The sequence below is a fragment of the Heloderma suspectum genome, chromosome 5 (assembly GCF_057233095.1).
Source record: "Heloderma suspectum isolate Gila_16-S chromosome 5, 16-S_ref, whole genome shotgun sequence".
Lineage (NCBI taxonomy): Eukaryota > Metazoa > Chordata > Lepidosauria > Squamata > Helodermatidae > Heloderma > Heloderma suspectum.
In genome coordinates, this window is record NC_139462.1 from 176,049,473 (window position 1) to 176,068,284 (window position 18,812).

General features: G+C 43.0%; 1 protein-coding gene across 2 annotated transcripts in view; it reads left to right on the forward strand.

Moving 5' to 3' along the window:
- Positions 1-13,948, forward strand: part of RFTN1 (raftlin, lipid raft linker 1) — a 127,533-nt gene extending 113,585 nt beyond the window's left edge. Inside the window, exons 8-11 of one of the 2 annotated variants that reach the window (XM_084858422.1) lie at positions 77-180; positions 6,000-6,081; positions 10,471-10,822; positions 13,437-13,948. In XM_084858422.1, the coding sequence (XP_084714548.1) occupies positions 77-180; positions 6,000-6,081; positions 10,471-10,822; positions 13,437-13,477 (579 nt within the window). In that variant the 3' untranslated portion in view covers positions 13,478-13,948. Of the gene's footprint in view, positions 1-76; positions 181-5,999; positions 6,082-10,470; positions 12,360-13,436 lie in introns of those variants that run through there. The other variant, XM_084858421.1, reaches the window with a different exon arrangement.
- Positions 13,949-18,812: the final 4,864 nt, after the last annotated feature.

Sequence of the window (18,812 nt, forward strand, 5' to 3'; positions counted from 1 at the left end):
CCCATTAATAAACAACCTTTATAAAACAGTCTCGCGTTTCATGTTTAACTCTAATGGTTTAATTTCTCTTCTCTAGGGAGCTCGAGTGCAGGCAGATTACATCCCCCTGTTGAACTCTCTCGCCATATATGGCTGGCAACTGACCTGTGTGCTTCCCACTCCAGTTGTAAAGACAAACAGGTATAAAGAGACAGCTTTTATGTTTGACTCCTGTATGTAAGAAAAAGGCTATCTTTGCTCTTATCATGGGGTTTCTCTCTGGGGGTATTTAGGCAACCTATAACTGCAAAAATAATGACAGAGCAACCTTCCCCAACCTGGCACCCTCCAGGTGTGTTGGATTGTAACTTCCATCATTCATAGCCAGCATGTCATGGGTGTTGTAGTCATCTGAAGGGCACCAGGTTGCAAAAGGCTGTGATAGAGCATGAAGTATATCACTCCCCCTTCTCTCCTTGTCGAGCAAGTAGAGGAAGATCTGTGGCAGGCAGAATAGAATGTCTGGGCTGCACATGCGAGTCCTGTCAATTAATGGAGGCATGACCAATTGTTTAACTGTATTTTGCTGTTGAAGGTGGGAGGCTGGGTCGAGGCATTCCCTTTGTCCTATCACATGCCTGTTCAACTCATTGGCTTGGATCCTAAGCTGTGCTTCTGTCCATGCAAGGGTGGGGGAACCGTTTCAGTCAACTCTCTTCTCCATCTTCATTCCCCTGCACCATATCCCACACCATTCCCAAGGGTCCCCCAATCCCCAGAAGCAGATTTTTGGTGGGCTGCAGAGGGGAGGCAGGAAAGCTTAATTCCATGAACATGAATTATGTTCTGTTCATCAAAAGGAAGTCAGGATCCAAGCCATTAAGTATGAAGTCTTCCTCTTACAGAAAGGAATATCTCTCTTACTTCCACTGCTTAACTTCTTTCTTCACCAGAAACCTTCATCTTCAAACTGTCTCATCTATTTATTCAGTGTGCTGACCCACCAAACCACCATCTTGAGGGGAAAAAGAAAAGCACAATAAAAAAATTTTTCCTCAATTTCTTTGCAGATAATTTATTTTGTCCTTAAGATGGTGGTCAAGAAAAAAGCTCTGAATCAATCTTTCGGTACCTTGGGTCATGCAAGGTGTTTGAATATGACTCCTATCATCCCCAGCCAGCATGCCCAATAAGTGGTGATGGGAGTTGTAGTCCCAAGGTTGGAAAATGCTATCTGTATACCAGCATTGATGTGCAAATGGGGATGACTATTGAAAGAGGCAGCCTTGCTCATTAACATGGGTGGCTGCTGAATGGGTAGAACTGGCCACTAATGTTTTTATAATGACTGGGTTCACACAACACGGCAACCTACACGCAAGGTTGCGTATGGGTTCAGTGTGGGTTGTTGTTGAACTGTGGATTGTTGTGTTGTGTGAACCCAGCCGTGTTAACAAACCATGATTTCTAAACCACAAGCAACCCACAAAGAGAACCCATGGTTCCTTGTTGGGTTAAGAACTGTGGGTTGTTAGTGGTTAACAAACCACGCGTCTAGGTTCACATAACACAACAACCTATGTTTCAATGACAATCCACACTCAACCCATACTTAACCTTGACTGTGGGTTGCTGTGTTGTGTGAACCCAGCCAGTGTGTTACTTCCTTTTTGCCTGAGGGCCTAACAATAAGCTACTAAGTGCAGGGAAGTGTTTTTTTTTTGGGACCATAGTGTGTGGGGAGCGGAAGTTTGAGCCTGCTCTTCCCTGCTATGATCCTGACAACCCTCCCCCCACCCCTACAACACTTCAAATAGCAATAGAAAAATATTTAAATTGGTACCAATGTATGCTTTTTTCTATCACTATTTACAGCACAGGAAGAGTGGTAGAGAGAGAAGACATAAATTTCTCCCTTCACACTGCAGTTCTAAGTCAAAAATACAGGGGGGGGGAGATTCCTTGTATAAATTAAAACAAAAAATGAAGTCCTGACATCACTGTGCCTGATGCATTGAAAGCAATGTGTCCTCCTGCCTTTTTGGTGAACAGTGAGACTGAACTCAGGGTATTTATAGGAGCACCTGGGGCTTGTAATGCATCTTGACCCTCTATCCTTCACCAAGAGCCCATTCACAGCTAATCACATGGGAGATTGAGGGGAGGACCGCAGTTGAAGCACAAATTCATTTCATATTCAGATTTCCCCTCCCTAAATTGAATTATATAGAGAGAAAATGTGTTGCATCCTTGTGTGGGCACAGGGATGACAATGCAGGGTTGTTGCATTCAAGCATAAGAACCCTGCTGCGTCAGACCGAGGTCTGTCTAATACAGTGTTCTGTTTCCACCAGCAGCAGCCTTACTTAAGTTAAGGTTTCTGGTCTCCCTCAGCTATAAGCTTTTGGGAAAGAATTCTCTGAATGCTATGGCTGAATTGCTGCTCCTCACTCACCCATCCCAAACTTCCCATATGCACAGAGACATAAGGAAAATCTAATTTACACAACCTCATAGAGATACAGCATCTAATGCTAATTGTCATTCAGTGGATAATCGGCTTATGGACCTCGCTGCCGCAAAATGTGGTGATAATCACTGGTTTAGGTGGTTTTTAAAAAAATAGGATTAGACATGTTCATAGTAGATAGGCCCATTGAGAACTAAATGGAACCTCAAACTTCAGAGGCAGTATACCTCTAAATGATCCTGGGGACAACAAACAGAAGAAGGACATCATTTTGATGAAGTTTGTTTTGCTGCCCTGATGTTTAACATGTTCACTTGGGAATAAGCAACACTTAATTGTAGAAAAAGTTAACACATTTTATAGTAGTTTTTTTAAGTAAGCATCTGTAAGCATATACACGCTCGACCAGCTGCCCCTGACTATAAAACATTTTTAAAAATAAGAAAGGATGTTGCAACAAGCAATGTCAGTCCCAGTGGGCCCCACCATGTCCAGGTGCTGATGCTGGGCCTGTTTGCTGCTGCCCCCATCACTTCCCACTGTCTGGGTGGTCATTTGGGAGGCCCCCCTGGGTCCCAAGAGCTTGGACTTCATTGCTGAGATCCAGCCCTAGCTGCACCACTGACCAACTTAGTGAATTCCAGGATGTTTGAAGTCCGTATATATTCCTGATAGATGCATAACCCATCATTAAAAAGGACATCTGAAAGAAACTTGGTTAGATTCATATGACCCTTTTTTTCCTTTAGGGAAAAACAACAGAGTCCTGCAACACCTTAAGGAGAATCTAATTTATTGTGGCATATAAGCTTTCACAGACTCAAACCCACTTCATCACATGCAGGAAGTGTTATCCTCTGTCAGCAGATACACTGGTATTGGGGTTAGGGGGATGTAAATAGTGGGGCCTAAAGGCCATGAAATGAAAAGGCATCAGTCAGTTTGTCATGTACTCCATGCATCTGACAAAGTAGACTGTAGTCTGCAAAAGTTAATGCCACAATAAATGTATTAGCCTTTAATGGCACAGTTCTATGGCCGTTAGCAGTTAGACGCCCATAGGATTTTTTGATTTTTGGGAACCAACCTTGGAGCCCACGCTCTGAGGTTGGTTCCCAGAAAACTGCCTCCCTACCCCCTCCCCTGCCACCTTGTAGGTGGCGTGGATTGTCCCAGGCTCCACACTCGGAAGAGCAGTGCGGAGCAGGGGGAAAGGGGGCATTCCTGGGGGCGGGGAGAGGTGAGGATGGTGGAAGCGTTGTTATGACGCTTCCTATGCATCAACTGGCCGCCTCCGCTCCAGCTAGACAGCCAAAATTGGCCATCTAGCTGGCAATGCAGGGCGGCTGTAGCATGGAGAAAATCCCCTCCGCGCTCTGCCCACCCTGTATTGGATAGGCAGTTGCCTCTCAGTTTGGAGGCAGCCACCTATCCCAATAGGATTGCTCCCTAAGGTGCCATAAGAACATTCTGTGTTTGATACAACAGACTAACACAGTTACCCATTAGAATTCATTGAGGCTGTTCTCTTTTGGGACTGATCCATGCAGATTCTGGTTTTGTTCATGAATCATGCATTCCGATTCTGAGCTAATGCGTTTCTTGGCAAATCTCTAAAACAAGGCCTGTTGAATTGGTGGTGACCTCCTGTCAAAAATATATTGTGCCACGTATAGGACTGTGACTCATACGACTCTCCACCATGCAGTAGATGTTTCCTTGCGGGGTGGGACTGGGGGTCAAATTCACAGTTAGAACCGATTTAAACATGCAGACACAGCATATCGTACAGCTGTTCCTGGACTATACTACTTCAAACGGACACTTGGTCTTCTGCTTCTTACTTAACTCACAAGGACTCTTAAACTTGACCATTGAGTCTTTAGTCTGAGTTAAAGAAATGGGGGATTAAGTTTCAGTCTGTATATTATGTTTTAATTTGAGGGTTTTTTAACAGCCATGTGATACACTAACCAGAACTTGAGCAAAGAAAACTACAAAGCCTGCTGATGTCCACTACAGTTGCAAGACACCTATCATGTGGACCTGCCTTTTCAGGGAAGACTAACTTATTAAAGGATTACACTTTGGCTCCAAAACATTTTGTCAGACAAAATTTCCTGTACCTCTTTCTGAATTGTATCAGAATGGAGGAGGGCAAAAGAGGCTCTGGGTAGCTGAATGTTTTACATACTAATCCCAGTGTTTTAGTCTGGTGAAGGACACCATAGGGCTGTTTGCATGACATATGTGAACAGCTCTGTGTGTGGCGGCCACTTTGAATATGCAATCCCCACTCAGAGGTTGCCGTGTCTTACAAACCCAGCAAGCATGGGTTATGCAAGGGTTAAACAACCCTCCCATAACCCATGGTCTGTTTTAGGGTTATTTAACCATCACATAACCCCCACTGTCCACACAATACAACAAGGGGGATTGCATATGCAACTTGGTTCCCTCAGGCACAATGGCTTGTCCTGGGTAGGGATGTATGAAAGTCACTTACCTTTCTGCAGATTATGTTGATGGGGGAGGGAGGCGTTCTGTCCCTCCCCCCCGGAATCCTCGACCGGGGGGGGGGGAGGCAATCCATTCCTCCCCCCCGGAATCCTCCGCGGCAGCTCCACGGAGCAGCCGGCCAGGGCCAGGCCAGAGCCGTCTGCAGCTGGATTTCCAGCTGCGGAGGGCTCTGGGGAAAAAACACACAAACAAACCGCATATGCAAATGGCGGCAGCTACGGCCACCGCCATTTGCGTTCCTTATTTTTGGCCGTCTTAATCTACGTAAATATTTACGTAGACTATGACGGCGAAAATAAAGGGGAACGCAAATAGTGTAGCGGGCGCTATTTGCGTCCCTTTGTGATTCACCGTTTTAGCCTACATAAATATTTATGTAGGCTAAAACGGCGAATCAAAAAGGGACGCAAATAGCGCCCGCTACGCTATTTGCGTTCCCCTTTATTTTCGCCGTCATAGTCTATGTAAATATTTACGTAGATTAAGACGGCCAAAAATAAGAAATGCAAATGGCGGCGGCCATAGCCGCCGCCATTTGCATACGCGTTTTTGTTTTTTTTTTAAACCCAGCCATGATAGGCTACGTAAACCTTTACGTAGCCTATCACGTCTTTTTTTTTATTTTTTTTTACAAGACAAGACTGCAGGTGGCGGCGGTGGTGGCCGGTCGGAAGACCAGCCGCTACCAGAGCCGCCGCCACCCAGAAGATCCGCCCCAGGTAAGTCTCGTCCCGGGGGGGATCCACGGGGGGGGCATGGGGGGCAGGCTGTTCCGCCACGGAGTTCGGGGGGCCGAATGCACTGGCATTCGGCCTCACCAAGATCCATGGCGGAATTCTCTGCCATCCCTAGTCCTGGGTTAAATAACCCACGATGAGCCATGGTGTGTCATCCAAACCTGGTCCATGTGTTGAACATATTTTTTAAAAGCTGATTTGAATGGGTTATCATGAGATGTACCATGAATGTTAAAGTATGCTGTGAATTAATGGAACTCATTTTCAGGATTGTGGTTATGTGTTTTTTGTAGGGATGGAAGTTTAGCCACTAAGCAGATTGTCTTTCTTCAGAGACCCTTCCTGTCCCAGAAAACCAAGAAGAAACAATCTAAGGTATATGGCCTTCAATTGTTCTATGTGTTTGTCTTGGCAAAGCACTCATAGTCTAATTGATTTTCCACATCAGTAGAAAAGGTTGTTTAACATTGCTGCGGTTTAAAAGATTTGCTGAACACTTCTGAACTGTGACTTGGGCTGTTAAAGAAAAGTAGTAAAATATACAAAAGACGTGATAGACTCTCATCTTGATAGATGATAGTGATAGATGTGGATTCTGCTATATCAGAGATTCTCTCTCTCCTTACTTACATACTTAAACACACTTGCACCCCATCCCCACCTTAGAAAATGAAAAGGTCGGAATTCAGCTTTAGATGTTTCATGTAATGTTTGGGTATTTCAATTGCTGTCACTCACCCTTTGGCATATATACTACCTTGTAGTCCTGTGCTACTTGTAACAGACTTTTTCATATGTGACTTTTACTAAATAACAAAAAAGAACCATACCACACATTCGTTACTAGACATATAGCTGTACTACTTCATGTGTCATTTTGTGCGTGTTCTGGCCTCAAGAGTGTTAATTTTCTCATTATTAAATGTGAATGGCCTAACTATATTTTGAAAAATAAATTTTGAATAAGAAAATAACCAAGAGTATATTTTCCTTCTGTTCTAGTATGAAAAAAGTCTGAAGATATTTTAGACCTAAACAGAAGGAATTTATTGCCGGGATTGGGCCCAGGCTCCCTGGTTTGGTTTCTGGCTCTGATTCAGATCCGGAGATGGAGCTAGAATAAACCCACCTGAGACAGGGAGTGGGGGGGGGGAATTCCCCAAGACTCTCTAGGAGTCAGTGAAAACCCTTCCCAGGGACTTATCGAGCAGGAGGGCCAGGCTCAGAGACTGTCTTCCCCTTACCCATGGAACCCAGCCTGTCAGAGGGAGAGGAAGCAATGGAATTGACAGATGCCAGAGCCTGTCGTTGAGTTAAGTAGGTGGAGCTGAGAGGTGGGAGGTGTCCCACCAGGTTGGCTGCCCATCAGAAGTTGGGTCAGGAGGATCCTCCCTGAAGGGAGGAGCCCAGAAAAGCCTGCCGAGTATGGGAAAGGCAATTGCCCTGCTTTCCGCAGCTCTCTTAACAAAAGCTCTATTTAATTAATTAGGCCTAGAGGACAGCTCTCAGGCTTTGTAATCACTTCAGGTGTGAAGAGGTGCTATTAACTGAATAAAAGAGTTTGTGGATTGCACAGCTAGTCTCTGTTGCCTCCCTACTCAGCAGGAGGGCTTGGAATCCGTGACACTTCACTTGATAAAATTGTGATGGTGCAATATGATCTGTGAACTATTTAAGTCATTTCTCCCAGATGAAATGAGAGATGAGATTGAGAATGAGATGGACAAATTCTCTGCATATGTTAGCATTACCTTCAGCCAGCACAATATTAAGTTAGTTATCCAAGCAGTAAGTACAACCTTTCTTAGTGTACTGTCAGACAGCTTGAGGTCAGGCAATCTCTTCAGTGGTTTCAAATTTCATTGCATTTTGGTGGGTTTGCCCTGGTACTTTGGTTTTTTGAAAATACTGTACATTCCATACTTTTTAAGCACTTGTCTGCATAACTGCCCCTTCATGGATCACTGCCTTGTTGTGGCGAAGGGGCTTGCATAACTCAGTGAAACCATAAGCTATGTGGTGCAGGGCCACCCAAGACGGACAGGTCATGGCAGAGAGTTCTGACAAAACGTGGTCCACTGGAGAAGGAAATGGCAACCCACTCCAGGATTCTTGCCAAGAAAACCCCATGGAACGTATCACAAGGCTAAAAGATATGACGCCGGAAGATGAGCCCCTCAGGTCGAAAGGTGTCCAATATACTAATGGGGAGGAGCAGAGGGAATTTCCAAGTAGCGCCAGAAAGAGTGAAGCGGCTGGGCCAAAGCTGAAAGGACACTCAGCTGTGGATGTGTCTGGTGGTGAAAAGAAAGTCCGATGCTGTGAAGAACAATATTGTTTAGGAACCTGGAATGTAAGGTCAATGAATCGAGGTAAGCTGGAGGTGGTCAAACATGAGATGGCAAGATTGAACATTGACATCTTGGGAATCAGCGAACTAAAATGGACAAGCATGGGCGAATTTAATTCAGGTGACCATTATAGGGATTATAAAGGGATTAGACCAGATAGACAGAGTGCCTGAGGAACTATGGACGGAGGTCCCTAACTTTGTTCAGGAGGCAGCAACTCAATCCATCCCAAATAAAAAGAAATGCAAGAAACCAAAGTGGCTGTCTGATGAGGCTTTACAAGTAGCTGAGGAAATAAGGGAAGTGAAAAGCAAGGGAGAAAGGGGAAGATATATCCAACTGAGTGCAGAGTTCCAGAGAATAGCAAGGAGAGACAAGAAGGCCTTCTTAAATGAACAATGCAAAGAAATCGAGGAAAACAATAGAATGGGAAATACTAGAGATCTTTTCAAGAAAATCGGAGATCTCAAGGGAACGTTTTGTGCAAAGACGGGCATGATAAAAGATAAAGAAGGCAGGGACCTAACAGGAGCAGATGAGATTAAGAAGAGGTGGAAAGAATACACAGAAGAACTATACAGGAAAGATCTGAATGTCCCTGATAGCCATGATAGTGCTGTCACCGAACTTGAGCCAGACATCCTAGAGAGCGAAGTGAAGTGGGCCTTAGGAAGCATTACTAACAACAAAGCTAGTGGAGATGACAGTATTCCAGCTGAGCTATTTAAAACCCTAAAAGATGATGCTGTTAAAGTGCTGCACTCAGTATGCCAACAAATTTGGAACACTCAACAGTGGCCACGAGACTGGAAAAGGTCAGTTTACATTCCAATTCCAAAGAAGGGCAATGCCAAAGAGTGTTCAAACTACCGTACAATTGCGCCCATTTCACATGCCAGCAAGGTTATGCTCAAAATCCTACAAGCTAGGCTTCAGCAGCATGTGAACCAAGAACTACCGGAAGTACAAGCTGGGTTTCAAAGAGGCAAAGGAACTAGAGATCAAATCGCCAACAAATCGACGATACCACCCTAATGGCAGAAAGCGAAGAGGATCTAAAGAGCCTCTTGTTGAGGGTGAAAGTGGAGAGTGCAAAAGCTGGTTTGAAACTCAGCATTAAAAATACTAAGATCATGGCATCTGGCCCCATCACTTCCTAGCATATAAGAAGGGGAAGAAATGGAAGCAGTGACATTGTATTTTCTTGGGCTCCAAGATCACCGCAGATGGTGACTGTAGCCATGAAATTAAAAGACGCTTGCTCCTTGGGGGGAAAGCTATGGCAAACCTAGACAGCATAGTAAGAAGCAGAGACATCACCTTGCCGACAAAGGTCCGTATAATCAAAGCTTATTTGAGTAGCAACGTATGGCTGTGAGAGCTGGACTATAAGGAAGGCTGAGTGCTGAAGAATTGATGCCTTCGAACTGTGGTGCTGGAGAAGACTCTTGCGAGTCCCCTGGACTGCAAGGAGGTCAAATCAGTCAATCCTAAAGGAAATCAATCCTCACTGCCCGTTGGAAGGACAGATACTGAAGCTGAAGCTCAAATATTTTGGCCACCTAATGCGAAGAGAAAACTCTCTGGAAAAGACCCTGATGCTGGGAAAGATTGAAGGCAAAAGGAGAAGGGGGCGGCAGAGGATGAGATGGCTAGATAGCATCACTGATGCAATGAAGATGAACTTGAGCACACTCCGGGAGACAGCGGAGGACAGGAAGGCCTGGCGTGCTATGGTCCATGGGGTCACGAAGACTGAACAACAACAACTACATAACTGGCAAGAATTCTTCACACAAGGATACCTTTCCAAGAAGCAACACTGTCCTGACCAACTTGGTTGTGTGCGCCTTACTTACCTTCCTAAAAATAATAGTAATAATAATGAAACACCATGGGATATCTTCCGCAAATGGTGTTTTTCTTCTAAGTTGTACTTGTCACAGTTTGGAACGTTTTTCAAGAAATTGCATGTTATTACTTCGCTGTTGAAACAGAAGCATGGAAGAAGGAAGGATGCTGGAGCAAAACCTCATATTTCACCCACAGACCTGGGTGTATTGGGGCTCCCCATTCTCATCTGTGAAGAATGGGGAAGCTATTGGAGCTACCAAATAACAGATAACTCATTTTTAAAATGTATCTGATCAGAAGGTATTTTTAAAATGTATCTGATCAGAAGGTAGTCTAAAGATCTAGTTTTCTAAAAGCTTAGCATATACCTATAGCAAAGCTAGCAAGCATGCTATTGCCTTTTTTCCAAATATGCTTTTATTTAAAAAATAAAAATCCAAAACCTGTCTTGTCTCATCACACTTTTTATTAAATTAACATTAAACACTGCATTTAAACAGATTTCTGCTGGTACTTCTTTTTAAAAAAATATGTAACCTTTACCACTGTCTGTTTTCAGTTTCACTGGAGATTCTCCAAAGAAGACAGGCACCACAAACAAGCCAAGAAATCTCTGAAGGCAAAACTAAGTGCCAGAGAGGAGCAACAGATGGAAGAAACCCAAGAGACAGAATTCACAGAAAACGCAAGGAATTCAGAAACACAGTTCTCCACAGTTGAAAGTGGTTTGCACTTTTTAATCTCAGATCAACAGCTGTCTGGTGTTGAAGACGGGAAAACCGAAGTTCTTGGGCAAAGAGATGTGCCTATCTACAACAGTGAGATGTCTGCCGAAAAATGGAATGAAGGTCCTGTTGCTGATCAAGACATAGGAGGCTTGTGTATGGATCAGAATGGCATGTATGAAAACGGTGAGAGCCAGATGTTCCAAGAGCACTGCACTGCGGTGGAGAGTGATGGAAACTATGGGGCAGAACCAATAGAAACCAATTTTGGGACTGGGTGTGACTTTGACTGAGAGAGGCAAATATTTGCCAAAGTAAAGAACTTGTTTTGATTATCATGACTGCAAAATAAACTTGATTTGATACTGTTGGGTTTCTACAGGTACACAGCAGAAATGTTAGTGATACTGCATTTTCATCACGGCAATGTATGCAAACTTATTCAGGTTTTTCAGTCCCTGGCTTCTCCAGCTAGAGCTGGAAAAACGCCTGCCTGAAGCCCTAGAGAGCAGCTGCCCTTCAGTGTCGACTATACTGGGCTGGATGGACCAATGGTCTAACTCAGTGACCCAGTTCATATGATCACAGCATGGTTAACAAGGTTGTTAACCTCGCCACACATGCCAGTTGCGTGCCGGGCAGATTTCCGTAATTAACCGCACTGGCACGGCTTGTCATGTCATCGAACAGCATGGCTTGTTTTGGGGGATAGGGATCCTCAAATAATCCATGGGCTGTTGTTGCATTAGTTGAGGGCTGCTGCCCCACCCAAGCAAGCCATGCCACCCAGGTTCAGATGACACGGTAAGTCATGCCAGCAAAGGTATTTTGGGAAATTTGTCCAGCATGCATGGAACGGGAAATAAGCCACTGTGGCTTATTTCCCTCCCTGCATTCATGTGAACCGGCCCAGTATAGGGCAGCTTCCTATCTGCCTAAACTGTGTTGAGTTCCTTTTTAAACCAAACAAAAATGATGTCTTGTACTTGACATGTTCATATTTTTTAACAAAGTATCACTGGTGTGCACCATATTTTTATTCAGTTTTGTCAAATGGAATTCAGGATATAAGAAGAAGCTTTAAAGAAGTGGCTGTAATTGTATTTGTCTTAAACACATCTACTCATATTGCCTTCGGAATTACTACTCTGGCAAAAATTTAAAGCAATAAAGAAACCATGTGTTTATCTAAAAAACCATTAGTGGCAGAGAGAGTAATGCTTTTAAGCTTAAGAATCTAATTCATAACATAGGAACATAAAACAAAATACATGAAAAAACACCTTTTCATAAAAGGCTGGACACTGGTCACCTACTTGCATTGCAAGCAGGTGAGTCCTTCCTGAGGATTTTCCACAAGAAAATAACCAGCAAACATTAGGTGAGTAGCAGCCTCTATGGACCTGAATTATATAAACTGAGAAGCAAAATAAAGCATTTTCTCAGCTGACACAGTACATAATGTAAAATCATTCCCTCATATTTTGTGGACATATTAATCTTTACAATAAAACTTGTGTAATTTGAATTTTTAAAGCTCTTGAATATACTTGAATTCTTAATCATCATTTTAATGTACATATCGTAGTTGCTTCTCATTACTAAGCAAACCCACCTGGGTCTACATTTGGACAATGTTTAGAATCTGTAAAGTATTTTGAAAATGCCCTCTGTCCTTACACAAATTGAAACTTGGAGCCTATAAACAATATCACTTCTTCCCCTACTGGCTGATTTATGTTTGATAGTTCCCATTAGTTTGTTTGTAAAGTATTTTGACTCAATAAAACATGGTCTCTAGGTGCACATCATGCATACTCAAGCTATTTTTAAACTGTCAGCTTCATCCACAAGAAACTGCAATTTGCAGAACACTTTAAAACAAAACTATACCACTTCAAATGGCCACATAAAAGATAATTGAAGAATAGTTTCAGTCCACATATACACACAAGGCAGTTTAAATCCCCCCCCCCCCCATCGAAGAATGTTTACTTTGGCTTAAGCAACTTAGCTGCGTATTAGGAAAATAGCATTGTAAATAACTTTAATTACTTGTGGAATTCTACAAAGGAGCGACTCACCCTAAAGCAAACATGAAATATCCGTGCCCTAATCTTTTATTTCATTGCTACTTAAATACAAATAACTTTGCATCGACATTTTGTAAAAGTCAGTATCATATTCGTGGAAAACATATGCCAATAACACCACAACTTTAGATGTTTTTAAAAGCAGTAAATATTTCATTTGTGCAATATTTCATCATTCTACTTTGTGCACGGCCACAGAGCCTCATTTGATTTTGGCAGAAGCGTATAACCCCTTTAGCCCAGTGTGTATACGCTAAGGAGAGCCTATGACCTCCTACTTAGTTCTCTGACCACCACAGAAGTAGCATCAAGGAAACGTTTCCGAGAACAGCATTTGTTCATTATGATTTGGCTCCCCTAGCAGTTATGCTGTGGGGTGCTGCAGGGTTCTTATCCCCAGTGCTATTTAACACCTACATGAAGTCGTCGGGGGCAGCACTTGGGGGATTTGGAGCACCGTGCCATCAATATGTTGATGACACCCAGTTCTGTTTTGCAGTTACACAGGAATCGGGTGAGGCTGTGCAGGTTCTGAACTGGTATCTGGATTCAGTGGTGGGCTGGATGAGGACCAATAAGCTGAAGCGAGATCCTTGGCTATGCTAGCCGGGGGTGGTGGGAATTGTAGTCCAAAACTTTGGCAGTCACCAGGTTGGGGAAGGCTGACAAAATACGTTGCCTTTTGCTGTATTGTACGTTCACTGTAGGAGAAAAGAATAGGAACAGAATAACCATCTGTCTACTTTAAGAACAAAACAACGTATTGAAGGATGACCACCTGAAAATACCTCTCGCTCCTATGCGGAATGATGACTGGCGGAACGCTCCAATGGGATGCGGGCGAGGAGTCCATGGTGGATGAACCACCAAAGCCTTGCCAAGCTCACACCAGCAGGGCGGAAGGGGGCAGTGGCAGCACTTCCTCCTTTTACTGGACATCTTTCTTTAGACGTTTCCTTCCCATTGTTCCTAATTTTGACTAAGGACGCCTGGCTTGGTAGAATCAGAACCAATTATATTTATACGTTTGCTTTTCCTTTTTATATAATTTAGCCTTTCAAATTAAGTCGTCATTTTAATGGTTTTTACTGTTTTTATGTTCTTTCTTAAAAAATTGTTTCAAAGTTTTATTTTAAATTGTTGTGTACCAGCTTGATGGCCTTTTTGCAAATAAGGCAGTATATAAATGTAAATAAATAAATGTAGAACGACTAATGAAGACCATATTACAGAGACTGGTATGTTAAATCGTCACAATTGCCCCTGGGAGTGCCTGCAAGTGTTGGCAAGCTCACCCTAACTAGTATCACAATGAGGCCTTGTTTGTGTGAATCGGCATGTCCCTCGAGCATTGCACATACAGCCGGTACGATTTCCACAATTGTAACCATCTGAGTGAGCTACCACTGTGCCACCACCAGGTGCATTTTCAGCCTCCATATGGAGATAACAGTTCCTACAAATGGTACCTTCACACAATCTGACTGGATTTGTATGCCGATGCACTGTTTGTATCTCCACAGTGGCCTCGGGTGTGTAGGGTTTTTTTAAAACCAATTTTATATCACTGTAGTTTTAAAGTTATAGAATTTTAACCCTCAATCTTTGAGGTTTGAGTCTGGGCCCTATGGCTTGAGAACATGAAAGCGGATCAACCAAGCCAAAATAACCTTTGGCTTTAGCTACTTGCATGTCCACCTTCATTTATAGTGGATAATATTGTGTTAATGCAGCTGGTGAGAATGGCTGTAATTTTCAATGAGTAATTTGTAGCCTTTGTTGTCACAGAAAAGTTGCAATCTTTTCCACGGCTAGGTTCAGATATAGCACTCCCTGGTTTAATAAACAATAGTTTATTCAGCTGGGAACAAGGGGGCAGGCCCATGCCCTTCCTCGTTGCCCATCTCTGTATCCTCCCTTCATGCACCAGCTTTAACATTCCAGTTGTTTGTCTCTTCAAATGGAACATTTGAAGAGACAAACAGCCAGCACATGAAGAGAGGCGGCGAGGGGAACGGAGGGAGTGTGCGTAGCCCAGGGCTTTGGTCTCAGCTTACTAGAGTTTATTAGTCAGGAATGCTACAGCTGAAAAGGCACTAGCAGTGGAAGTTATGGCATGTTACTGAGTACAGGTCCCACCACTTCTTAATGCACGTAGGGATATATGGCATTCCACTTGGCTGCTATTGAGCATGCACCATCTGTGCCTGTGCCCTTTTGACAAATACCACAACACACCCTCCCTCCCCTTGAGCTCCCCAGATGAAAAAGTTGTGTGAGGTTACTTTGTTCACAAGAACTGTTTAGAGGGAATCATGCAGGGGCAGGGCACAGTATGCACAGGCATACACAGCACCATCAGCTGCTTCTGTAAGTAGCTTTAATGCTAAACAATCCAAAGTGGTTTTAAGGAGCTTCAAAATGCAATTTGGGGTTCAATTAAGGGCACTAATGAGGAAGACCTCCGTACTACTGGGGCATCTTTTCTCAGGCCATTATTTACAGTAAAAAATATTTAAATAGCTTTTGAAGCATCAGTGCATTTTACTTTTATGTTAATGAAGCTCCTTCTCAAGCAAAATCAGGATGACAGTTGTTTTCTCTTAGCTGGTATGCTTACACTTGCGTAAATTTCTCCTTTAGGATAAGTGAGCAGTCTTAATACTAGTCTGCATGAATAATCTTGTATCCTCTTCAGTTAAGGAAGTTTCGTATGAAATGAATTATAAATTACTCTGCAGTTGCTGTTACACTATTAGACCATTAAGATGCATAACAAATCCCCAAAGGTCAAAGCATCAATGCAAAAGGACGAGTTAGTGAGGAGCCTAGTGAATATAATGTAGTGCTGCAACTGCATGGAGATCTTTTTCTTTCTTCGGAGGAAGTATCCCAGGTGAAACAGGAATTTTAGCATCTTTGAAGTGCTTGTGTTATTACAGTTCGACTTGCTATATAGCAGGCTTGAAACTCACAAGGTAAAACATCTTTCCCATAATTAATTGGCTTTGCATCTTGGGCCTGTTCACAGGCAGCAGGCTACTTTGCCAAAATGCTTTACAGAACCCTAGGTGCATGTGATATCCTACAACTAAAGAGATGTGCTCTTGGCTGTGAAGTAGACAGTGAGTATGAGATGATAGAGCAGAGAGAGGATGGGGGAGGGAACAAAGCTCAAATTTTAAAAGCCTGGGGTTGTCTTGGTATGTATTTGATGATATTTTGGAAGAGAAAAGGGTTACGCACAAACCCACTGGATTAGGATTGTGCTGCTGTACCCTAAAAGGGCCATCCATCCTCCTCCATCTTCTTTTCAACTGTTTAAAGTAAGAGGTAAAGGAAACAGTTGTATTAAAAAGCTGCTGGCAGAGAACACTGGTTTATAGTTCCATTTTAGGCCTGACACTGCTACTGTCACAGATAATCTCCCTTTTCAGGAAGATTAATTCCCTCCGGCTCAGAGAATTTAAAAAGATCAGAATTGGCATTTCAAAGAAAAAGGCATCCTCAATATTTATGAGAGTTGACAAGAGCTCCACTACTTGTATGCGCTGCACTGAGCCCAGCAATCCACCCCCCTCCACACACACACACACACACACACACACACACGTGAGTTCTGACATGACACACAGATTCAGTTGAAATCGAGGAGAGTTAATGCTATCAGAATAAATTCTCGCATAGCCCAGGAGTGGAAAGCATATACAGCTATTTAAATTTGCCACCAGCTCAGGGATGGTAGAATGTGTAAGTAAAAAAAAAAACAGGGATGGGGGAGAGTGAAGATTTATTTCAAACTTTTATCTTCTATGTAGCATGTATTGTAATATCAAATTTAGTGCCAAAGGAGATAGATGACCACCTGGGCCATGTTACTAAAACACATTTTTGCTCTAGGTTTTTAAACTGATTCTTGGGGGGGGGGGGGCATGACCAGCCTAATTTAAAAAAAAAAAATCTGCGAAACCATGTATTCTTGAGTTGTGGAATATATTAATCTCGTTGGTTAGTTATCAATCTGTTTGATAGGCTAAGCACTTCACTAGATTTTAACCCAGCCTGCAGTGACTGGAATTGCTACATCCATACTTTTGTGTTTCAATTTGCCTTAGGTTTCCAATCTTGCCAATGAGCTTTGGGGAGCTCCAGTGCTTCCACACAGTTTAAAAGAATCTGGCACGAATTACCTACAAGTTATCAGGGTGACTGGTAAACTTAACACTACATAACAGGACACTACTGTGATAAACAAACCTGCAAAAGGGCAGCACCCTACCTAATATATAGAGTTCTTTGGTTTGGATACGATCCTTCTGCAATGAAAGTGGGTGTTTTACACACCTTGTCCAGCAGGTGTCTCAGTTGTGCTTGCTCCCTTCCACTCTTAAGTCCTAAATTGCACATCTAATCAAATGGTGTGAGTGGCTTGACTAGTCAGCATCTACTTCAGTTCAGCTGTAACAAGTATTTATCTGTTCCAACTGACTAGAAGAACCACAGAAGTGATTAGGAAAAATAGCTCCTTATGATAAATTACGAGCATCGTAAGGTTAAAGGCCAGGTCCTAGAAGACTGACTTTTAAAAACAATTCAAAAATAGCCCTACAGCAACACGAAGTATCAGTTTAGTACACTACACTCACTGTACATTCTGATCCTGGGGTGGTGCTATGATATCCAAAGCTATAACTCTGGATTATTTAGGGGTTAAACAACCCAGACTTAACCCAAGAATTGCCTATGGGTTGTTGAAGGCAGAAGTGACGAATGCACAGGACACAGTGTACTCTGGCTGCTGCTTGGCCTCAACAATTCCTGGGTTAAAAAACCTAGGACTCGGCCTGACATGCGAACTGGGTCAACGTAATTGGGTGATACCATCTATTTCCCCAAGTAATGCTGTTTTCCATGAATTGGCTGAGACCAGCTACACAGAGATTCCTAATATTTTATCACCACACACACACACACACACACACAAATATATATATATATATATATATATATATATATATATATATAAAGAGCCCTGCTGGATCACACTAAAGTCCAGACACCTCTGAAAAATCCACAAGCGGGGTATGAGGAGAACAGCCCCCTCCTGCTGTTCTCCCCAGAATCTGGTATTCAGTAGTAACTTCTGAATCCAGAGGTTCCATATAACCTTCATGCTTAATGGTTATCATCCATAAATCCCCTTTCAAAGCCATCTAAGTTAATGGCCATCAAATCTTGTGAAAGTGAATTCCATAAAAGCGGAAAGTGAATTCCATAGAAGGCAGTCAAAGCAGAAGGCTGCAATCAAAAGAATTTGCTCTGCAACAAAGTTCGCCTCCTTCAAAGCTGCAAGTGGACACAACATCAGAGAAGTTCACTTAGCTTCAATTCCTTGGAACATGGAAAACATGGTAGTTACTAAGCGATAGCATGCTATATGGAGGAAAAAGAAACATCATCAAGGTAATTAGGCTTATACCACTAATTCATAGTATTAGCAAAGTTTGATATAAATCAGCACATGCTGGGCAAGTTGATGTTGCTTTGAATGAAACAAGTAGAATCAGTACTGGATGTCCAAAACCTACTTCTCTAGATAAGATCTATCGTATAGCTGGCATTGCCCCGCCTGCTGTTCGTAGAGAAGCAGCAGCATACAAAGAGAGGCTTAATCCTCAATATCCAAACAACACCCTCTTTACGGCCTACAACCAGCTCCTCAGAGATTAAAATCCAGGAAATCGTCCTCAGATTGACAGAAGACTTTGGTGAATTCAAAAGTAGAATGGATTTATGGAAAGCTACAAAGAATCAACACTGGATGGAACCAGCCGAGGAGCTGGCACCCGGTTCCAATGAAAGCTGGGAAATCATTGAAGACTGCGCACAGGCGCAAAAAGATCTAGAGATACTCTGAATAAATGGGGCTATCCGGAGATCTCTGCCCTATGCACTGTGGAGATTTGCAGACAACAACACATATGTATACAGGCCCTTTGTGCCCTGACCAGTGCACACACGAGGACCTTATGATAGCGCGACAGAACGCAATGAATGTTGCTAGTTTGGGGGCAAGAGTTGTC